Source organism: Diabrotica virgifera, chromosome 2 (genome assembly GCF_917563875.1).
Source record: "Diabrotica virgifera virgifera chromosome 2, PGI_DIABVI_V3a".
Lineage (NCBI taxonomy): Eukaryota > Metazoa > Arthropoda > Insecta > Coleoptera > Chrysomelidae > Diabrotica > Diabrotica virgifera.
Window position 1 is genome coordinate 58,802,387 of NC_065444.1, and position 26,003 is coordinate 58,828,389.

The following is a 26,003-nucleotide window of genomic DNA, read 5'->3' on the forward strand; positions in this document are numbered from 1 at the left end:
AATCTAATGAACTTTCTTATTTCAAATGGAACACCCTGTATATTTTTTGCGTGTTGAAGTCCTTAAGAGATATTGATTACTTTTTATGTAATACATATTCCATATACGTAAATGCCATAACTTCGGAGTTATTGCTACTTTTATTCAAACAATTTTTTTAAACAAATAATTTTTTTTAACAATAAATTTTAAACAAAAATCTATGTTTTCGGCGACTCGAAGTCCATTCATGTTTAATTTCATAGTGGATGAAATCATAAAAAAGAAAAAAAAAAGAAAAGGATATAGGTATAATGGTAGAAAAGCGGAAAGAAACAGGATAACGAAAATTAGTGCGGCCGATATGTGAAACAATTGCACATTTAATGATACAAGCATATAATTTGGACCACATATACTACACATGTAAAGGTTCAAATTCAGATATGAGGCCATCTCATATTTTGCCTTTTACAAAAATGGCGGGCATTCAAAATGACCCCTATATATATATATATATATATATATATATATATATATATATATATATATATATATAATTAAATTTTGTATTTCTTGGGTTTAGGTTCAGTGAATAATGTTAAAAAAAAAATTGGAATTAGATTTTATTTTTCCATTTAAATCGACGTTTCGGTGGATATCTCTCACCTTTGTCAAGATTCTAAAAATGCATACAAATGAATACAAGATGTTATTATAAAACATGTTCAAAAACTTACCTACACGTAAATCGACACACTCACAATAATGGACATATACAGAATAAAATGTGAAACCTGTTATCTCATTGCTAGATGGTATAGTAATTACTATTAATTATTAATTATGGTACAGTGGTATGTTGTTTACGAGATACCATGTACTAACTGTGAAGGTGTCTACATCGGGCAAACCAGTCAACTGCTTCAATCTAGAATTCGTTCCCACAAATACGATAAAAACAACACAACTGCGCTTACAAAGCATGAGAATGGGAAGAAGCATAAATTTGACTTCGATAACATCAAAGTCTTAAAAACCGAGAAAAATAAAAAAAAGAGGGAAATATACGAATCGATTGAAATAAAAAGAAACACCAATGCTATCAACGACAAAAAGGACACTAACAACCTAAGTAGAATATATTACAATCTCATTTAAATAATGATAATTATAACACCCGAAACAAAACAAAAACCTCCTAAAGTCGTAACAAACATCCACTTTGCAATATTTTATAACAACATAAAAGATACGTCACTGTACCATAATTAATAATTAATAGTAATTACTATACCATCTAGCAATGAGATAACAGGTTTCACATTTTATTCTGTATATGTCCATTATTGTGAGTGTGTCGATTTACGTGTAGGTAAGTTTTTGAACATGTTTTATAATAACATCTTGTATTCATTTGTATGCATTTTTAGAATCTTGACAAAGGTGAGAGATATCCACCGAAACGTCGATTTAAATGGAAAAATAAAATCTAATTCCAATTTTTTTTTAACATTATTCACTGAACCTAAACCCAAGAAATACAAAATTTAATTAAACATAGTATGGTTCAAGAAACTTAGAAAAACTATATATATATATATATATATATATATATATATATATATATATATATATATATATATATATATATATATATATATATATATATATATATATATGTGTGATTAATAGTACCATAACTTTTGAACGAAAAGTCCGATTTCAATCAAATTTGGTATATAGGTTCTCTTTTTGATTTACAAGATGGATATGGTGAACCAGAAGAATCGATTTACCAGAACTTGTGTTTTTACTGGTTGTTTATGTAAAAATATGTTTTTTTTTCGATTTTTTCCCTCTGTATATATTAATTTTTCAAAATCGTAATACCGCAATTGAAAAGAGCGTAAAAATATTTTGTAAAAAATATTTTGAACTTTTTAGTTATGTTAATTACCATTTAATAAATACATAACGTATCTTCACATCTACCTATGCGTGGCAGATTCGTGCAAATATTATAAGAATTACTGTACATTTAATGGTAGAAGCACATAATTTGGACCACGTATACTACACCCATCAAGGTTCAAATTTAAATATAACTCCATCTCAGATTTTTACCTTTTACGAAAATGGCGGGCATTCAAAATGGCGACTGTACATATGTGACTAATAGCACTATAACTTTTGAACATAAACTCCGACGTCAATCAAATTTGGTATATAGGTTCTTTTTTGATGTGTAAGACCAAGGTCTTGAACCAGAAGAATCGATTTACAAGAAGTTGTGTTTTTCCTGATTTTTATGTAAAAACATGTTGTTTTTTTACTAATTCTTTCACCCTGTATGTATTAATTTTTCAAAAAGTTAATATCGGCGTTGAAAAGAGTGTAAAAGTATTTTTTGGAAATATTTTGAACTCTTTAGTTATGTTAATTACCAATTAATAAATGCATAACGTATCTTCATATGTACCTATGAACCTATGTGTGGCAGATTCGTGCAGATAATATAAGAATTATTGTGCATTTAATGGTAAAAGCATATAATATGGATCACACACACTACACATACAAAGATTCAAATTTAGATATGAGGCTATTTCAGATTTTGTCTTTTACAAAAATGGCGGGCATTCAAAATGAATTTGCCGCACATAGGTACATGTGAAGATACGATATGCATTTATTAAATGGTAACTAACATAACTAAAAATTTCAAAATATTTCCTAAAAAATATTTTTACACTCTCTTCAATGGCGGTATTACCTTTTTAAAAACTTAATATATACAGGGTGAAAGAATTGAAAAAAACAACGTATTTTTACATAAAAAACAGTAAAATCACATCTTCTGATAAACCGATTCTTCCGGTTCAAAACCTGGATCTTATTCATCAAAAAAAAACCTTGATGCCAAATTTGGCTTAAATCGGACTTTTGGTTCAAAAGTTATCGTGCTAGTATTCACATATGTGTAGCCGCCATTTTGAATGCTCGCCATTTTTGTAAAACTCAAAATCTGAGATGGCCTCATATCTAAATTTGAACTTTTGTATGTGTAGTATATGTGGTCCAAATTATAATGCTTCTACCATTAAATGCACAATAATTGTTTATATGAATATATATTTACTTCATCCAAATCAATATGGCTTTAGGGAAGGAAAATCAACAGAAGATGCTATTAATAAAGTTTTTAATATAATTGTGAAACACAAAGAAATATGTTTTGATGATATTTATAGATGTTTCTGGAGCTTTTGACAATTTATGGTGGCCGGCATTATTCGAAAGACTTCGACAGATGCGTTGCCCCAGAAACTAGTACGGAAGTTTCAGAAACTATTGTCAAGACCGATATGCCAGCTTAAGTTGTCCAATGGATAAAAAGACGAGACATATATCCTAAAGGTTCAGTGTGTGGACCTATTTTTTGGGACATAATGTTAGAAGAACTGCTGGAACCGTTAGCTGTGGATCCTGAAGTTCTAGGGAACATAGCGTATGCGGATGATTTGCTGCTCATCATAGATGCTAATTCAAGAACAGAACCAGAAATAAAATCAAATGGAGTACTTGAAAATATAAATGAATGGATGAAAAAAGTTAAACTAACTATATCAGAAACAAAAACAGCATATAGCCTTATAAAAGGAAGACTTGAAAGAAATCCAAGTATACAAATAAGGGGGAAAGCAATAAAAAGAACAAAATTAACTAGATATCTTGGTATCATAATCGATGAACCAAGACTCTTTACAAACCATGTAAATAGCGTCTGTGAGAAGGCAGCGAAAGTCATGTATTGCATTGCAAGCCTAGCACAAAGAGAGTATAGAATTCCGTTCCAGCATATGCGCGTATACCTGAGTACGACACTTGCCTCAATTGTAGGGTACGGTGCAAGTGTATGGGCACACAGACTAACAAATAATACAAATATTGAAAAACTGAATAAAGCACAAAGAGGTTTCCTTGTTAGATTGACAGGAGCCTTCAGTACTACAGCAACATCAGCTTTAACAGTCTTGACTGGTGTAATGCCCATGCACTTGGAAGCACAAAAACGTGCATGTAGATATAGGCAAAGAAAAGAAAATTATGAAAAAATAATACAATTAATGGGAATAGAAATCAGAACAAAAAGAGAATTAGAAGAAATATTAAATAGAAAATGGCAAAACGAATGGGATAATTCCCCTAAAGCAAGACGTCTTCATAATTTTATTCCAAATTTAAATAATATACCAAATTATTTTAACCCAAAAAAAGGATTAATACATTTTCTTACAGGGCACGGTCCGTACCCTACATACCTACATAGCTTTAACTTAAAAGACAATGAATATTGTGAATGTGGAGAAATAGGCACACCAGAACACATAGTATTTAATTGCGAAAGACAAACAAATACACAAGAACTACAAAGAATGAGAAGAGACCTTGTTGGCATAAATATAGAAAATATAATACAAAATGAAGAATTATTTAATACACTAAATAATTTAGCGGACATAATATCAAAGAAACAATTAGAATCATATAATATTAGACGAAGAAGAAATCAAGTAAATAATATCCAACCTCTATGAATTTGAATAAGAAATTATACAAAAAAAAAATTAAAATTACATATAAAAATATAAAATAAAATATTGGAATAATTAAATAAATATTTATATAATAAAAAATTAAAAATTAATATCAAATATAAAATAAAATAAATAAAAAATCAAAAATTTATTAATCAAACAAAAAAAATTTAACTAAAAACCTGAAATTTTAAAACTCAATGGTCTGAGGCTCACCGAAATACCATTGAGAATATCATAAAGTCGATTAGACCTGCACTTAAAATTATTCGTGACTATTTTTAAATGAATAGTGCTGGCATTTCTCATCTGAGAATGAGAAATGGGAGCACTTTTATAAAAATTATATGTTCAAAAAAAAATTAATAATCTATTTTTTGTTTATTAGTTTTTGTTTAGTTGTTATTATTTGTTCATTAGAATTGTTTATTAAAATTGTTTACAATTTGTAGTTTTCATAATTAGTAGTAGATTAGGGCTATTGTTAATTAGTCAAATATAGAAAATTCTTAAAGTAATAATAATGTAAAGATAAACTACTGTAATCCCATCAGGAAACGACCTGGATTAGTCACAAGAGGCCAGGTCATTTGTATAGTACTATAAATAAATAAATAAATAAATATATGAATAATATTTGCACGAATCTGCCACAAATAAGTACATGTGAAGATACGTTATGCATTTATTAAATGGTAATTAACATAACTAAAAAGTTCAAAATATTTCCTAAAACATATTCTTACGCTCTTTTCAATGGTGGTATTACCATTTTGAAAAATTATTATATACAGGGTGAAAAAATTGAAAATAAATTATTTACAAAATATAAAATAGTTTTACATAAAAAAAACAGAAAAAATACAACTTCTGGCAAACCGATTCTTCTAGTTGCCGACAGCGATCTTGAAAATCACAAAAAAAACCTATGTACCAAATTTGGTGAAATCGGACTTTTCATTCAAAAGATATCGTGCTATTAGTTACATATGTATAGTCGCCCATTTTGAATGACCGCCATTTTTGTAAAAGGCAAAATCTGAGATGGCCTCATATCTAAATTTGAACCCTTATATGTGTAGTATATGTGGACCAAATTATATGCTTGTATCATCACGAAAAATCCTGAATCAGGTCGATTTTTATTTTTAAATTATGAATTTTTGACATATACATCATGACATCATGCCTACCAGTGACGTCATCCATGTGGGCGTGATAACGTAATCGATGATTTTTTTAAATGAGAATAGAGGTCGTGTGTTGTGTGTTAGCTCATTTGAAAAGTTATGCAATTCTATATCCAGTAATATAAACATATAAACATTAATATAGTTATTTATACAGGGAGTCCAAAAACAATTTTTTTTAATTAAATTAATTGACACAAAAAGAAGAATGTATGTAATTTGTTTAATTCAAAATACATTTTCCTGCAGTCAGAAAACAGAAAGAAATGTTTTTTTACAAGTAATCATTCCTTTTTGCTTATACATTGTTCAAGCTGCCACCCACCTGCCTCTTGGCAGTTTGAACTTTGAATTTAAGCGAAAAGTATGTTTATTTGCCAAAAAACATTTTTTTCTGTTTTCTGACTGCAGTAAAATGTATTTTTTATTAAATAAATTACATAGATGTTTCTTTTTGTGTCAGTTAATTTAATTAAAATTTTATTTTAATGTTTATATTACTGAATAGAGAATTAAATAACCTTTCAAATGAGCTAGCACACACCCTTATTCTGATTTAAAAAATATTATGGTATATGTATATGTCAAATAATCATAATTTAAAAATAAAAATCGACCTGTTTCAAGATCTTTCGTTAAAGTCGTCAGCTTACGAAATAACGAGTTTACTCCTTTCATTTGCACCATACTGTATATATCGATAGTGATATCAGCGGAACCAAGACGATGTAAACTGGTTGTACAGAACAAAATAATAGAACAAGTGATGGAAACGGAACAAAACAATTTCCCAAAGTGGGAAACAAATTATCTAGCTACGGGAAAGTAGAAGAAAAAGGTACAAAAAAAAGTGAATAAGGCGATTAGAGACAACATAATATGGCAAAACAAATACCTTACATTCAGGGCACTCAATATCCATGATATTTATATAAATATCAAAATATCGGATATATAATATATACAGTGCTAGTCAAAAGTCCGTACCCCCCCTCGTATCTTTTGACCGGTTATACTTATAATAGTGAAATTTGGAGGAAGGAAATGAACGGACGTAGGCTTCTTAACTAGTCATGACAGGTGACGTAAAAGTGACAGATGACTTTACAGCGCCACTGTGACAGATAATTTTAAATGGTACCCTATGGTAAGCGACACCTCGTTTGATAGGTATTGAAAATACATATTCAGCTATACTAATTTTGTTTGAGTTTAAGTTCATTTGGATGAATAAATGAAATAATATAAACTTGTAGTTTCGCATTTAATTAATAAAAATTCAAACCTCCGCCTATGGTTACTTGTCAAAAAGGTTGACGTTGACGTAAAAACTACTAGAGAGCTGAAAAATGTCAACTTTTTTGACAAAATAACCATGGGCGGACATTTTAATTTTTAAGAATTAAATGCGAAACTACAAAGTTATATTTATTTCATTTATTCACCAAAATCAAAATCAACTTAAACCCAAAAAAATTAGTATGACTGAAGAGATATTTTCAATACCTTTCAAATGAGGTGTCACTTGCCATAAGGTCCCATTTAAAATTATCTGTCACAGTGGCGCTGTAAAGTCATCTGTCACTATTACGTCACCTGTCATGACTAGTTAAGAAGCGTACGTCCGTTTATTCCCTCACTCCAAATTTCACTATTATATGTATAACCGATCAAAAGATACGAGGGGGGTACGGACTTTTGACTAGCACTGTATATCCGATATATATCCAAAATGTGATATTTATATATTTATATTTTGAAAAACATTTCAATAGAGAAACTAAATTGACCAAAATAAGACTCTACTTATAGATAGGGCCTCCTTGAGTATCACTTACGTTGCACCATAATTTTAGATTCTTACCTTATTATCAATTATATCTATTATTATATTATGGTATTCTTATTGTAATATATTTTAATTATATTATATTAATTCTTATGATATTCTCGACTTAAGCTTAAGATCTGTTGGGGCAACCGGCCATTAAGAGGAAATAGTAGCGATCAACAGGTAGCGAAAACGCGTTCCAAGATTGCGGCTGTAATTTTGAATATTTTTTCGAGATATTTGGCACACGTATTCGTAATATAATAAAGAATGGCGGTACAGAGCCCAATTTGAAAAATATATTAATATGTGGAATTACTCTGTAATTAAATACCATATTAAAAAAAACGAGCCTGTACCACCATTAAGAAGAACAAAAAAAAATACACGTTCTTCAAATAAACTTTTTTTATCCGATGCCTAGATTTTGTGTCATTTTGGAACTACTAATGAAATAAAAAATTTTAGTAGTTCCAAAATTACACAAAATCTAGGCATCGGATAAAAAAAGTTTATTTGAAGAAAGTGTATTTTTTGTTCTTCTTAATGGCGGTACAGGCTCGTTTTTTTAATATTGTATTTAATTACAGAGTAATTTCCACACATTAATATATTTTTCAAATTGGGCTCTGTACCGCCATTCTTTATTATATTGCGAATACGTGTGCCAAATATCTCGAAAAAATATTCAAAATTACAGCCGCAATCTTGGAACGCGTTTTTGCTACCTGTTGATCGCTACTGTATCACCTTAATGTAGAATGTAACAGTATAAAAGATATATTTATACAAAAATATAAACGTACGTAGTATGTCACATAAACAGAAAACAAAATAATACGAGTATCCAAGTAACAACTAAATTAACTAAAAATTTTGAAAACATTAACATAAACATATAGGTATTTCTATTTTTCCAAAATAACTTAAAATTCTGAACATTTAAAAAACAAAATCAAAATTTAGAAAATTAATTAAGATGATGGTTCAACATGGGAAGTGTCTGAACCAAAACCAGTAAAGCACCCATTATTGGTGCTTAATTGGACTTAATTCTGCCTCTTCATTTTCCCTTCTTTCAGTTTCTTGTTCAGGCCAAATCCATTCCAAATTGTCATGTTTTTGGTAGGAAGAACTGTTTAAATATTTAAACATGAATAGTTTAGCAGCATTTTCGGTTGCTAAATTATTTCGTAATTTGGAATGCACAAGTCCAAAACTTGAAAAGCACCTTTCAATGCCTGCCGTTGAGGCTACTGCTGTAAGTAATTGGTTAATTCGTTCGAGAAATATGTTTTTATCAGGCCAAACAGATTCAGCGATTGGAACAGACTTCCATCATAAGAATGAAGATGTTTTTTTTTTGAAATTTGGACCATACATGAAAGACGGAAAAGGTTTAACTTCGAAGTTAGGGCCACTACAAACGGAACATAATCTGATGGATTCGACCGTTACTTGATGGAAGTTCATTTTATCTCACAATAAAACACTGAAAAACGTTTGTTTTGTCGTGAAAAACGTGTGGTGACTGTCCGAAAACTTACATCGGTCAAACTGGCAGAACTTTTGACAAACGAATAGCAGAACACAAAAGGGCTTTCAACAATAGAAAAACAGACACTTCTACATACGCACTTCACCTTCTAGATCATAATCATTCTTTCAATGAAGAGTTTCAAATTCTACATATTCAAAATAAAGGCCTTAAGCTATCACTTTTAGAATCAATGGAAATTAATAAATTGAAAAATACAGATATAATTCTGAATGACCAACTCGAGACAAACAGCTCCCCACTCCTCAACCTCTTCAGTTAAAGACTTAAAAAGGCAAACACATTGTAAAATATATCACTTGAGAAAGGCACTTTGCCGAAACAGCTGTAGTAATAACATAGTTGTAATAAATTTTGTGGAAGTATAGAAAACAAACGTTTTTCAGTGTTTTATTGGGAACATAATCTCTGTTGATTGAATTTAAATATTCATAAGCCTGTTCTTTTTGTTCGGCAGTAAAGTCGACTTTACACTACATGATTTATCATGTGATTTGTCATATGATTTTTCCCATGACGAGCCGCATGACAATGCTTATGACAAAACGAGCCGTATAAACAATGCAAAATCATATGACAAATCACACAGTGTAAACATGTAAATTTCACTCCATGACCAAATCATATGACAAATCACATGATAAATCATGTAATGTAAAGTCGACTTAAGTCTTTCTCCCAAAACGATGGTCCAGTAAGTTTGTCAAAAAATGAGGCGAAAATTGGTACGAAATAAAATACTGATATATATCATGTCATGATATATATAATATAAATATCATGATATATATCACGATATATATCATGATATATATCAGTGGATATATATCCTCGCGCCCTGCTTACAATGGAAATGAAAACTTGGATATAATTAAACAAATAAAAGCCAATAATGACGTACACCGCGGAAACAAGTGCGGATGCGGCCAAAACACAAAGATTATTGGAAACAGCAGAGATGAACTTAAGAGAAAGAACAAACCAATCGCTAATATATAGAATATGAAGTGAATAATTAAGAAGAGATGTGGAATAGGGGCAATAAACCTATTTAGGGGAAATTAGACAAAAAAAAATAAAAACACAATGGAGTCAATATACAAAAATAATGACAGAAAACAGAACAGTAAGAATAGCAAGTGGCAGATTGCCAATCGGAAGGACGCCTGAGGAAAAGGTGGTCCGACAACAAGGCTAAAACCCAAATTAAAATAGACATCGGCGTATCAATAATGTAGGAAGAAGAAGGAATAGATTATAAATAATGTTCAATAATTATAATCAATATGTATCTACATAGTACTCGTATTCTAAGGTTTGGGCAGCCTTTTTTGAATGCTTGGAAGCGATAAGGGGATCTTCAAAAGTTAAATGGTTTAAAAGAAATAGAAAAAAATGCGTTCGACATGAATATGCTAATACGTGGACAGGTTATCTTGTTAAGGCACGTATCCACTACGTTGGTGCTCCGTGTAGCTGCTCCACATAGTGGATACGTTGGTGCTCCCGATCGGCGCTCACCCTCGATCCGGTTTATATACAGAGGAGCGCATGCCGTATTCATTGGAGCAGCTACACGGAGCACCAACGTAATGGATGCGTGCCTTTATATGGGGGATGGAACCCCAAACAGCCCTGACTTTCAATAAGTCATATATACAGGGTTGCGAAAAAGTCTGGCAACACGTTATTTTCTCGGAAACCGTTCGAACGATTTTTATAGCTCTTTTAATGTGGCCGATATTATAGTGGTAATAACATTGTTGTCAAATTTTCCGTTTTTCTGGAAATCTAATGAATTTTCTTATTTCAAATGGAACACCCTCTATATTTTTTAGGTTTTCGAATCCTTAAGGGATACTGATTATTTTTCATATGATATTCCCTATACCTAAATGCCATAATTGCTGAGTTATTGCTACATTTATTAAAAAAAATTTTAAACAATTTATAAAAATCAATTTTTTCGGCCCGAGTAGACATTACTTTAGGTTCTTTGGATCATTGGGAACAAATAAGGTCTTTTGTAATTTTTCTCTAAAGTTAATCTTTTTCGAGTTTAAACAATTTAAAACTGAAAAAAACGAAAAATGACGATTTTCAAGATTCAAGAACACAAGTAAAAAAAATAATTTTTGAAATTACAAACTACCTAATAGTCTAGGCGCCAAATAGAGGTCACCGTGTCATTTTCAATTCTGATGGATAAACTCAACGGTTTCTTATGGATTTTTGGCTGCTGATTACGAATTTCGAGGGGAGATTTCGATTCGAGTGGTCAAAAAATTGTTATAAACAATTTAATTGTTTATAAATTGTTTATAAGGCTCTGGCTCATAAACTAAAAGAGATAAAAAAATGTTTCAAATAACATTTGTTCCTTAATAAAAAACGAAAAAATAACCGTTTACTAAACTTAAATCCGACAATTAGAACTCAAGATATTGTAAAATTAGTGCACAATGCAAATTGCAAAATAAGTATTTTTCGAAGCTTTATCGATCGTAACTCGGCTTCTACGCATGCAAATGAGCCTTAGAAGGTGTCTTTTTAAAGCTTGATTAAGAGGCTTCCAAACAGAGTTTGTTAAATTATTTGATCTTCATTTGTTTTAAAGTTATACCCGTTTGAAGTTATAATTTTCTCAAAAAAATTGTACATTAATTTGTTTATAAAGGTTTCAAGCAAACTTGAGCTATAAACATTTATACTTTAATTAACAATAATGATAAAACAACTCAAAAGCAACAATTTGAGCTTACGAAAATGTTCGTAAGTTTATTTTTGGCTAAGATGTCGATATTTTAATGGCGCGCTATGAGGCGCAAGATTGGCTCACAGTCAAGTAAGTATGTATTCTTCGACGCTTTATCGATCGTAAATCGGCTTCTACGCATGCAAATGAGCCAATATGTGGTATCCATATAAAAATGGATCGAGTTGTTTTCAGCATCATCATTGCATATAAAACGAGCATTTATGATGTGGCGGCATACACACAATTGACGGGCCTTGATGATGCTGCAAAAGAACTAGATCCACTTTATATGGATATCATATATATATATATATATATATATATATATATATATATATATATATATATATATATATATATATATATATATATATATAATTAGACTCTGAAGCCTCAAAAAGTTTTAGTTTTACTGCCTACAAGAACAGACTTGTACCACCATGTAACTGTTAAAATTTCGCTAAGAACTTATGCAGATGTAAAAAAGCTGATATTCCCTGTATATCTCTATGCAGATTTGCAGATGCATGAAAAAAAATGTTTGTAAAAATAGTATTAATAAAGAATATCAACTTACTTTTTAGTTATACTTCTGAAATATTAGTTTTTAATGTTTTTTCTCATTTAGTGCAAAAAATAGTAGACAAAGTAAATAGAATGAAAGGTGATACGAGGTACAGTATGATGATTTAATTATAAGAATTATATGATAAAATTTTATTAGGATCTTCAAAAATGAAAAATGAAGATAACGTATGTATACATAGAAATTATAATTTTCATCGAGAAGTTAGCGCGTGAACCTTACGCAGTGAGCCGATCTTGCGCCTCATAGGCCACGCTATTAAATATCGACATCTTGGCCAAAAATAAACTTATGAACATTTTCATAACCTCAAATTGTTCCTTTTGAGTTTTTCTATCATTATTGTTCATTAAAGTATAAATGTTTATAGCTCAAATTTGCTTGAAATCCTTATAAACAAATGAATGTACAATATTTTTAAGAAAATTGTAACTTCAAACGGGTATAACTTTAAAACTGATGAAGATCAAGTAATTTAGCAAACTTTGTTTGGAAGACTGTTAATTAAGCTTTAAAACGACACCTTCTAAGACTCATTTGCATGAGTAGAAGCCGAGTTACGATTGATAAAGCTTCGAAAAATACTTATTTTGCAATTTGCATTGTGCACTAATTTTACAATAGCTTGAGTTATAATTGTTAGATTTAAGTTTAGTAAAGGGTTTTTTCTTCGTTTTTTATTAAGGAACAAATTTTATTTAAAACATTTTTTTTATTTTTTTTAGTTTATATGCCAGAGCCTTATAAACAATTTATAAACAATTAAATTGTTTATAACAATTTTTTGACCACTCGGATCGAAATCCCCCCTCGAAATTCGTAATCAGCAGCCAAAAATCCATAAGAAAAGGTTGAGTTTGTCCATCAGAATTGAATATGACACGGTGACCCCTCTGGCGCCTAGACTATAAATTCAAGATCAAGCCTTCTTCGATCAGATACCTATAAGAATGTTTGGCACGTTTCATTCTAAAGTGTTGTTGTTTTTTTTTAATTATTAATGAAGCGCATATGAGAGAACGGGCGATGGGTTGCATTAACGACTAAAAAATATTATTTTAAAATGAAACAAGACCAAACTGCTTATCGGTAACTGATAAAATAAGGCTTCAACTTGAATTTAGGCATTTTGTTGTTTCAAAAGTAATATTTTCTACTTGTGTTTTTGAACCTAGAAAATCATTTTTCGATTTTTTTCAGTTTTAAATTGTTTATAACTCGGAAACGATTAACTTTAGAGGAAAATTACAACAGACCTTTTTTATTCATAATGGTCCAAGGAACCTAAAATATTGTCCACCCGGGCAGAAAAAAATGGATTTTTATAAATTGTTTAAATTTTTTTTTAATAAATATAGCAATAACTCCGAAATTATGGCATTTAGGTATAGGGAATATCATATGAAAAATAATCAGTATCGCTTAAGAATTCCAACACGCAAAAAATATACAGGGTGTTCTATATTTGAAATAAGAAAGTTCATTAGATTTACAGAAAAACGAAAGATTTGACAACAATGTAATTGCCACTATAATATCTGCCGCATTAAAAGACCCTCACCCACCAAAATACATAAAAATCGTTCTAGCGGATTCCGAGAAATTACCGTGTTGCCAGACTTTTTCGCAACCCTGTATTATCGACTATGGTAGCTTTCTGTTCCGCTGTGCATATAACCAATTACTTAAAAAGTTAAATATTTTATGAAACAAATATTTGCGACTTTGCATTGATGCAATAAAATCTGCTCCAAATGAACCATTATTGAACTACGTATTATTAACTTTTTTTAATTAAATATTATTTAAGAATATAATAATTTAGACTTATCGACTTTTCCATTTTTCTGTTTGTATTTGATCGCTGGTTTTATTTGTTACAGAGAGAAAGAAAACAAAAGAAACTATATTCCGAAGACTGGGCCGTAGGCGAAGAAGAAATAGAAGGTCTTCGGACCTTCAATCTACAGGAAAAACTCGAAGACCCTGCTTTCGCGTCACACAATATTGTCAAAGAAATGCACGGCAGCGAATTAAACGTCGCATATTTCCAAAGACATGGCTTCAGTACGCCATTACTCTTCAAAGAAAAGACTGGATTGGGTAAGTCAACTTAGCAATAATATTAATTAAAGACAGCTTATGTTTCATTTCGGTTCTGACATGATCCACCATCCCCAAACGTCCGTTTCGGTCTCTCCAGACGTCTTCAGTGTCCGTTATGGCTTGCAAATTGTAGAAGCCTCGGAGGTGTTACCAGAGAAGGTTCCGATTGTTTTCGGTCTGGTAGGATGTACAATAGCATTTTTGGGTGTTGTTTTATGTGCTATTAGATTGAAAACTTAGGTTTTTTTTTATATATTTCTTTATTTGACTTTTCGCTTTCTCAGAATTTTTAATGACTTTCACGTGTTGTTTAGTATGTTTAATTCTTTAATAATACAAAAAAACGAATTCAAACGAATCCAAAAAAAGAAACGAACGAAGTCCTTTATAAAAAGTATATATTTAAAATCCCTAAAAAGGGCTACATCACAGAACCATTTTTCGATTGGTTGACCAATCATCATCAGTGCATTCCTAAAATAATCTGATAACCTGATAAAATGATGCAAAGGTTTTAAAATTTTGACTACGGTTAGAAAAAGTTGTAGGTTATACTCACGTGACCTTACCATGCTAACCACCAAAATATAATATTACAAATTTTATTTACATATATTACATAATTACAAATATTTTGGTGGTTAGCATGTAAGATCACGTGAGTATAACCTACAACTTTTTTTAACCGTAGTCAAAATTTTAAAACATTTGCACCATTTTATAAGGTTATATTCATTTTAGGAAAGCACTGATGATGATTGGTCAACTAATCGAAAACTAGTTCTGTGATGTAGCCCTTTTTAGGGATTTTAAATATAGACCTTTTATAAAGGACTTTATTCGATTTTTTGTATTACGAGTATATGGTATACAGCCAACTACAGGAAAACCTTTTTCCTTGTGGATCTTTAATAATACATTAACAATAATTTTTCTATTCTCATACTATAATATATCAATTATGATAGCTATCATAATGAAGTATTTTTAACCAATAGAATCGCGATATGACATTTGCGAAAAAAGGTGACATACGCGCAGTAACCAATGGCGAGTCAAATACATACGCTTTGACAGTTCTCAATATGTAAACAAACTGTCATACTGACAAACTACTTAATTTGTTTGCGTTACAAAATTAATAAATTCGAATATATTTTTTTTGTGAATGATCATAGAAAAAAACGTGTATACAACTTGCATTTAATTATCATTATGAAGCTGGTACTCTATACGAAACTCGCCGCTAGGCGGCTCGTTTCGTACCCCTTATACTCGCTTCATAATGACCATCATTAAATTCTCGTTGCATAATATACTATTAAAAACTAGTCTCATTTTAACTGGCTTTAATAAAAATCGTATTTTTGTTCTACGAATATTTAACATACCGTACCTATATGAATTTCGCACCAAATAACATTCCAAATACTATAATTGTTTTATTTTTATTTAATAATACAGTAACAAGTATTTTAAAATCAATCTCCTTTTAAAAGACTCTAATAAAAACTTATCTTTTTCGGTGTATTGTATCCTCGGAGATCCGTGGAAAAAATTTACACCCAAAATAACAAAATTCAGTTTGACAACACTGTGTTAATGTTGATAGTAACAAGATAAACAGAACTGTAATTTAGTCCAGACAAATTAATATATATTTGTGCCAACAAAAATGAGACTTTTCAACCAAATATTGTTTCACATATGATGTGCAAAGTAATTTTGAATTGGTTTCTGCTAATGAGCTTGCATTGCTTTTTGTCATTAAAGTAGAAAAAACTTTAAAATTTATTCTTTATAATAATTATCGTCCACTTCTCGTCTTATTATTTTCACTGTACTAATATCCGTCGACTCATTTACAATGATTAATGCGATGATTAAAACATTTTATCGTTAGCGGCTTCTGGAGTGTCTGAGACATATCTTATTTCATTGATAAAATGCACAGTCCCACCGATTTCCACTTGAACATTACGAATATTTAACATTCCGTATATGAATTTGGCACCGAATAACATTCCGTATATATGCTTTGGAACCTCTCCGCCTATTGGTTAAAATATGACCGCGTGCTGCAAAGAACCAGTAGAAAACTCCTAGGTTCCAAATACATATACGGAATGTTTAGATGCTTACGGAAGTTTTGAAGCATCTGTCAGACGTCTGTTAGTTTTTTAAAGCGTGGTTGTGGATTTTTGGTTAAAAGGCAAGAAAATATCGTAGAAAAAGATCAATTTCAAGATAGAGGTAGCGGCCAGTCGAGCTATCCTAGATTTGTTGCCGAGGAAATCCGGATTTGCTTTCAAAATTTGACATTTCACTTTTAACTGCAGTGCCTTAAAAATTTTAAAGCACCCAATGCTTTAGAGTGACATTTTTAAGGCTCCTATGGAGCGCTAAAAATTGCATGTTTAACACGTTTGTAGAAAAAATTTATTAATTTCTACCTTGACCGAAAACCTAACCACACCATTCAAATACAAATGACTTTATAATAATCTTAAGATTAAGGTTTTATAAAATATTTTGAAATATACTGTACCTACAATTAAAATTAAAAACAAACAATTGCTAATATATACATACTTATTGCTAAGGAACAAAGAGCCTAAACAAAAATAATAGTTATTTAAGTACCAAGTCAGTAAAGTGACTCTTTATCGAACGAGTCTGATATTACGAGAAGAGCGAGCGTAGCGAGCGAGGCGAGTAACATACGAGTTTTTACTAGGCAGTAACAGGCGAGTAACATACGAGTAACATACGAGATTTTTAATTTAATGTCGTCCGAACCACTGGGGTTATAAACGACAACAATGGAAAATACATATTAAAAATAAAAAGAGATTATAATATTAAGTAAATACATATGTACTAACAAAAAGTATACCTGAAAAATTTGTGATTCAATTAAATGTCTTTTATTCCTATTTCCGTTAAAAACTGTAAGATATTGTGGATATTTGTATTGTCTCTAAGAAGCTCAGATAATATGTCCCTGGGAAAGTTGAGTTTACTTCTCGTAATTCTCGTTTGCTGGTATATTTGACAATCGGTTAAGATATTTTTTTTTCATGTGTTTTATTGATATAAAATAATATTTGCCAACATAATTTGATATTGGTTTTAACACTTACTTGCAATTTACAATTTATTAAAAACTTTTTAAATTCTAGACGTCATAATAATTTCATGACAGTGATGACAGATAACTTGCAAGATGGCCGCTTTCGATTTTTAATCGATAGTTATCAATATTGAATAATTACTAAATCGGTAACGTTTTAATTTATTTTATATGAATATAATTACAAAATACTACAGAATTTCACTTTTAGACACAAATTTAATTGATAATATCGCAAATTGTGTATAATATTTATAATAATGAAAGTAAATAAATTTTAAGTCCACTCAAATACTCGCCATTCGATTACTGCCATCGACCACTTACATTCAATCTCGGTTAATTTGATTAATCACGGCAGGTAAAGTAAAATTCTTCTTTCAGTACAATAAAGTGTTACTTTACTGCCGCAAATGAGGGCAAATGAGGGCAAATGAGTACAATAATGACTGACTTTAGTGACGGTTGGTGATAAAAGTGTTTATCTCTCCCCAATGTAATTTGTGTGTCTCCTGTAAAGTCTTATCTCTTTATTAAATATCCACTGAATATATTAAAGGCAATAAAAATACTAAGGTCCACGGTCTACTTTCACTCCACCTGAAGCGTTCATCTGTATAAAATAACTACAAAAAATGGATACACAACATAAAAGACCAACTCCCAACACTTTTGTCACAATAAAAAAACACCGGCACAGAAAACAGAAACAGTAAGCATACGACGGAACTGCGAATAATAGGATGAAGCAAAAAACAAAAGGTTTGCTAAGTGTTCATTGATTTTCATTCTCCATAATTCATCAGATAAGTCAACAAAACTAAAATTTCCGTTAGCTAGATGCATTTTTTTATAAGAAATATTGTCAGCTCGGCATTTATGTATCGATTTGAGAATCTTACGGATGTTATAAAAAAAAAGTGTAAACTCATTTTGGTCGGGATTGGTTTTATTTAAGGGAAAAACGGTGGCTGTGCTTTTTTATTGCCAAGAAAACATTCCTGAACACGTTTGTGGTAATTATGAGATTGATTGGTAGGGTTGTTTTTGTAAACTCCAATGAGCATTCATCCGCCCAATTAGAGTAATATTAATCAGATCGATAGAGTCTATTTAATGAAATGAAATTGGTTAGAAAACGGGTTATTTGGTAATTATAATCGAAGTGCTAAGTTAAATGTTGCACAAACTATTTAACATACGAGTAGGTCTTAACACATTATTTACATACAGTGTGCGGCATTAGTGCGAGGAAGTCCAATTACTTCTTCTTCTTCTTTAGGTGCCATCTCCGCTACGGAGGTTGGCAATCATCATAGCTATTTTAATTTTTGAGGCAGTAGCTCTAAATAGTTGTTTTGAGCTGCATCCAAACCATTCTCTCAGGTTCTTCAGCCATGAAATTCGTCTTCTTCCGATGCTTCTTCTGCCATCTATCTTTCCTTGCATTAGGAGTCGCAGGATGCCATACTTCTCTCCCCCCCCCCTTCACATGTCCGAGATACTGTAGTTTTCTTTCTTTAATTGTAAGTTCAACTTCCTTCTCTTTACCTATTCTTCTCAGTACTTCGTTGTTCGTAACTCTATCTACCCAGGAAACCCTCATAATTCTTCTATAGGTCCACATTTCAAAGGCGTTAAGTCGTCTCATTGTCTCTACATTTAACGTCCATGATTCCACTCCATATTATAGTACACTGTATACGTAACATTTTGTTATAAGTGTTCCTAGGTAAGTGTACTTTTTTACTCTTTCGATCTGCTGGCCCTCTACTATCAAGATTTCGTTAGTATTATGATTGTTTGTACTAATTTTCATAAACTTCGTCTTTTTGATATTGAGAGAGTACTCCCTACTACACCTTACTATTTCACTCATGAGTCTTTGCAGGTCTTGTAAACTATCAGCTATCATTACTGTATCATCTGCATATCGGATGTTGTTAACTAAGATTCCATTTACTCTTATGCCGGCTGTTTCATCTTCCAGAGTTTCTCGCATTACCTCTTCAGAATAAGCGTTAAATAATAGAGGTGATAGTATGCAGCCTTGCCTGACTCCTCTCTTTATTTCCATTTCTTTAGACGTTTCTTCTTCAATTCTTACTATTGCTCCCTGATTGTAATAGAGGTGTGTTATTAGTCTTAAATCTCTTTCATCTAGGTTTTTCGTTTTCAGAATTTCCATAAGTCGATCATGTTTTACTTTATCAAATTCTTTATTGTAGTCTATAAAACAGACGTAAAGAGGACGGTTAACATCCAAACATATCTGTGTCAGCACGTTGAAGGAGAATAATGCCTCTCTGGTACGCATACCATTACTCGTAACTTCAATTACTCGTGTGTCGTAAGACATACAAAAAAAATTTATTTATGTAAAGTTGGGGCATAGATAGGACCATTATTTAAGTTGCGATAGTTCCTAGAGGTGATCCTGTATCAGATCTTGAACTACTGCTGTCCAACAAATTTAAAAATGAACTATGTATGAACTTCTGTTGATGTTGATCAAAGTTTTTCGATTTATAAACATTTATATTTATATAGAAAGCATAATATTTTAACTGCAAATTTTGAAAAAACAATTGAGTCTCAATTGTTTTGATAACAATAACACTAGTTTGTAAAATTACCTCTCGACCAAGAGCTAGGCAACGTCGGAAAAAAATTATTTTAAGGCAACTGGTTCTTTAATGTATTATTCCCTATGCTTCCTCGAACACCGTACCGGCCATCTGTCTACTGATACAGGTTGCGTTCATTACTGCGCAGCACATTTGTAAGTACAGGTAAACATATCGAATTTAAAATTATTGTAAGACAAAAATTTTTTTTTGTAATTACTTTTTAAACATTATTAGAAATATGAACTATAATTACCAGACAGTTTTGTGGTTTAAAAAGTAATGACAAAAAAATGTTTCGTCCTAAAATAATTTAAATTCAATATACAGGGTGATTGATGAGTGTGATAAAGCTCAGTAGATCCGCTATAGTAATATATAGCAATAAAAGGCGATAACAAAAATTGTAGCCAACTTTCAGCTTTATATTACGAAATTAGTTAGAAAGTACAGGGTATTCGATAACATACTGGCAAACCAAACTTATATTTTTTTAAATGGAACACCCTATATTTTATATTCGAAATTCTCTTAACTTTCCCATCACAAAATAAAGGTTTGTTATGTTATATAGGGCTTTTACAAAGTTATAACCAATTTTTTTATGAAAAACGTAACAAGTTCAGCTCCCTGTATAAATAAAAATAAGCACAACAGCAATGGTTTATTAGTGCTATATTTTTTTGTTGATTGTCAAAATTTATAAAAATGGTTGATATTGCTAATTTTCTTTATATCGAATACAGGGTGAGTCAAAACGCAAGTACATTCTTTTCTTAGAAATTTTAAATGGAACACCCTCTATTTTATATCACCATCGAAAAGTATCATTACCGTACTTTAATTTTTGTATAATATTCCCTATGCCTAAATTTGTTAGTTTTCGAGATATTTTCATTTTTCAGAGCAAGTTATTAATTAAGGTGTTCTATTTAAAATTACTGAGAAAATAATGTACTTGCGTTTTGACTCATCCTGTATTCGATATAAAGAAAATTAGCAATATCAACCATTTTTATAAATTTTGATAATCAACAAAAAAATATGGCCCAAAATAAACCATTGCTGTTGTGCTTATTTTTATTTATACAGGGAGCTGAACTTATTACGATTTTCGTAGAACATTGGTTATAACTTTGTAAATACCCTGTATAACATAACAAACCTTTATATTTTTGTGATGGAGAAGTTAACAGGATTTCGAATATAAAATAAAATATAGGGTGTTCCATTAAAAAAAAACAAGTTTGGTCTGTCACTATGATATCGAACACCCTGTAACATTCTAACTAATTTTGTAATGTGAAGCTCAAAGTTGGCTACAAGTTTTGTTATTAACTTTTATTGCTATCTATTACTATAGCGGATCTACTAAGCTTTATCACACTAATCAATCACCCTGATTTTTTATTTACCTGTACAGGAGTGCTGCGCAGTAATGAACGCAACCTGTATCAGCAGCCAGATGGACGGTACGGTGTTCGAGGAAGCATAGGGAACAATATATGAAAGAATCAGCTGTCTTAAAATAGTTTCTCGAAAACGTTGCTTAGACCATATAAATATGTATGGTTACTGTATTTCAATCTTACTGTAATTTTAATCTAGATAAAAAAATAAGACTTTTTAAATACTGGCAGGAAGGCTTTTTAGATTACTGTTATTATATGAACTGGTTTTTAAATGTAAAATTTATGAACAAGACTATAATTTCTGCATATTTGCATATATTACGCATATTCTTAAAAAAAATGCATATTTGCGCGAATTTTGTGCATATAAGGTTCGGCACTATTGCGGGAAAGTCTAATTACTCGTTGGTCGTAGGAGGTACGAAAAAGAATTATTTAGGTAAATGTTGGGGCATAGATAGGACCATTATTGTAAAAATATTTTCAAATATATAGGGCCACCCACATTGGCAGGGTGAAGCCAAATTTTCTTTTTTTAATGGAACACCCTGTATATTTTTACATTTTTAGATTCTCCCCGATGTTGAAATATAAGGTTGTTCAATAATATACGCAACTACAAAGTCATAGCCAACTAGATAGAATATTGTGGGGTTTTTATGAATATTTTACACACCATAAAAAGCTTAAGTACTTAAGTATTTTGATGTCTCATCCAATATAATAAATTAAGGATGTCTAGATTAATAGATGCATTTTCTTTTCAAAAAATTATTTTTGATTGAATATTTTCACGGCCAACCTAATAAAATTTCACGTATTTCTTGTTGCAATTAATGTTTGACTCAAAGAATCACGAATAACTCACAAATTAAAGCAATTAGGTATGGGGAATACTTAAGAAATAGTAAAAAACCATAAAATAGCATTTCATTACAATACTAAAATTCAGTATGTTCCATTTAAGAAAACTCAGAAAATACCTATTCCGAGTTTCGACCAACCCTGTATACCAAAATAAAAAATTTCGCTATATTAGGTAACAATTTTTAACAATAGTACACTATATTAAAAACCATTTGAACAAAAATAGATTTTTTTCATGTCAAATCATTAGATACATACAATTCTACAGGTTGTGAATGTTAATAATATCTTCAAGATTAATAAAAAACGTAATTATATTGTAACTACCTCTTATAATATTGCAAAACCTTATATTTCAAGAAATGATACATCGAGGAGAATCCAAAAATGCACAAATATACAGGGTGTTCCATTAAAAAGAGATAATAATTGGTTCGTCCTCTCAATATGGGTGACCCTGTGTATTTGAATTAATTTTTAAATTATGCTCCTATCTATGCCCCAACTTTTACCTACATAAATTTTTTTCGTATCTCTTACGCCAAACGAGTAATGGACTTGCTCGCGCTAATGTGACACTCTGTATACAGGGTGATTCATTAAGAATGTCCAATCTCTGAGGTCTAGAATTTAGAACTCAATTCATTAAGAATGTCCAATCTCTGAGTTCTAGATTCTAGACCTCAAAATATTTAGATTTACACTTAAATAAAATGTGGCTCAGTACTGAGTTACAGGGTGTTTTATTTAAAAACTTAAATTATTTTTACCCAGTACTTTAAAACTATTTGACATATCCTTGTGATACTTGGCAGAAAATGTAGGTACTGTACATTCTACTAAATTGTGATAAATAAACGTTTCTGGTTATTACCAGAGGCGTACGACAGGCGACAGTCAATAGTTAACCCTTCGCAAATTCTACGCCACTGGCGGAATTGATATTTTAGATATTTCGATTCTCCAATACTTTCTATGTAAATAATACACTCTTCATTTTGATTCATGTATTGTGCCCATTTATTTTTAACTTGAAATATCTCGAAAACCAATGATTTTATCGGTACGAATGAAGAGTTCACTATTTGCATAGAAAGTATTAGAGAATCTAAAAATTGTAATAAAATAGTATTTCCGCCAGTGACGTAGAATGTGGGAAGGGTCCACCATTCAATTTTCCCTGTCGTACGCCTCTTGTAGTACGCCCTTAGTACGGTGTACAGTACCTGCACTTTCTGTCAAGTATGATAAGGATATGTCAAATACTTTTAAATTACTGGAAATAAATAGTTAATATTTATGAAATATGGATGTTTGCTTTAAAAATTTAAAAATATTTGTACCCAGTAATTTAAAAATATTTGAAATATCCTTATCATACTTGCTAAAAAGTGTAGGTACTGCCCACTCTTCTAATGTATGCTAAATAAACGTTTCTGGCTACTACCAGGGGCGTACAGGGGAAAGTGAATGGTTGACACTTCCCAAATTCTACGCCACTGATAGAATTGCTATTTGAGTATAATTTTTAGATTCTCTAATACTTTCTACGTAAATAATATATTTTTGAAGTTAAACATGAAAGAGCGCAATACATTATTTAAAATACACTAAGCATCAATATTAACGCACCACCTTAAAAATGGGACATTTTTGATGTCTCGTATTTCCTAAACTTGTTGTCCGATTTCAGTGATTTTTTTAGTACACGGGGGTGCAAAATTAACCGGACACCTTAAAAATGTGTCATTTTTGATGTCTCGAATTTCCTAAACCTGTTGTCCCATTTAAGTGATTTTTTAATATGTTATAGCCTTATTCTTTATCAATATCGCTGTAATAATATTGTGGCTAAACAGGTAAATTTTCATTGCATACCGGGTGTACCAATGAAACTATGTTTTTTTCTTAAACTTCTCATCACCCTGTGGAATATTCTAGTATTTATAAAATACTCAAATTAGAACCCAACTATAGCCTTATGTTTTCTCAACATTCTGTTTTTTGATTCATTCGCTTAAGTAGGACCATAAAAAAGTTAGGAAATTTAACAACTAGCCATGTTCTTTATCAATACAGGGTGTTTCTAAATAAGTGCGACAAACTTTAAGGGGTAATTCCACATGAAAAAATAATGACAGTTTGCTTTATAAAACTATGTCCGCAAATGCTTCATTTCTGAGATAGAGCGTGTTGAAATTTTTCTTACAAACTGACGATTTATTTATTGCTGAAAAACCAGTTGAGATATGCAAATGAAATTTGGTGGGTGTTAGGACGTAGTTATTGTACATTTTTTGACATACAAGTAAGAATTTAATATTCACCTTTGGCGCGCATACGGGTAATATAAGCCCTCGTATTACCCGTATGTGCGCCAATGGTGAATATTAAATTCTTAATTGTATGTCAAAAAATGTGCAATAACTACTTTTTAAAACCCACCAAATTTCATTTGCATACCTCAACCGGTTTTAAAACAATAAATAAATCGTCAGTTTGTAAGAAAACTTTCAACACCCCCTATCTCGGAAACGAAGCATTTGCAGACATATCATTGATAAAGCAAACTGTCATTATTTTTTCATGCAGAATTACCCGTTAAAGTTTGCCAATTATTCTTTAAAAACACGCTGTATTGATGAAAAACATGGCTAGTTGTTAAAGTACCTAACTTTTTTTTTATCCAACATAAGCGAATGAATCAAAAAACAAAATGTTGAGAAAATATGAGGCGATAGTTGGATTTTAATTTCAGTATTTTATAAGTGCTAGAATATTCCACAGGGTGATGCTAACTTTGAGAAAAAAACACAGTTTGATTGATATACCCGGTATACAATGAAAATTTAACTGTTTAGCAACAATACTATTACAGCGATATTGCTAAAGAATAAGACTATAATATATTAAAAAAATCACTTAAATCGGACAACAGGTTTAGGAAATTCGAGACATAAAAAATGACCCATTTTTAAGGTGTCCGGTTAATTTTGCACCCCAGTGTATATTATAACTTTATTCTTTAAAAATATCGATGTAATAATATTATTGTTAAAGATGTAAGTGTTATTGTATACCGGGTGTAACAATGATAGTGTGTTTTTTCCTCAAAGTTTGGAACACCCTGTGGAATATTTTAGCGTATATAAAGTATTGAAATTAAAACTCAACTGTAGTCTTAGGCTTTCTTAACATTTTGCTTTTTGATTCATTCGCTTAACTTGGATAATAAAAAAAGTTAGGTACTTTAACAACTAGCAATGTTATTCATCAATACAGGGTGTTTCTAAATAAGTGCGACAAACTTTAAGGGGTAATTCTGCATGAAAAAATAATGACCGTTTACTTTATA

General features: G+C 30.8%; 1 protein-coding gene across 2 annotated transcripts in view; it reads left to right on the plus strand.

Annotated features, from left to right (window-relative positions):
- Positions 1-26,003, plus strand: part of LOC114337792 (jmjC domain-containing histone demethylation protein 1-like) — a 286,565-nt gene that overhangs the window by 133,641 nt on the left and 126,921 nt on the right. For both annotated transcript variants that reach the window (XM_050643685.1, XM_050643686.1), the window contains exon 3: positions 14,387-14,606. In XM_050643685.1, the coding sequence (XP_050499642.1) occupies positions 14,387-14,606 (220 nt within the window). The remainder of the gene's footprint in view (positions 1-14,386; positions 14,607-26,003) is intronic.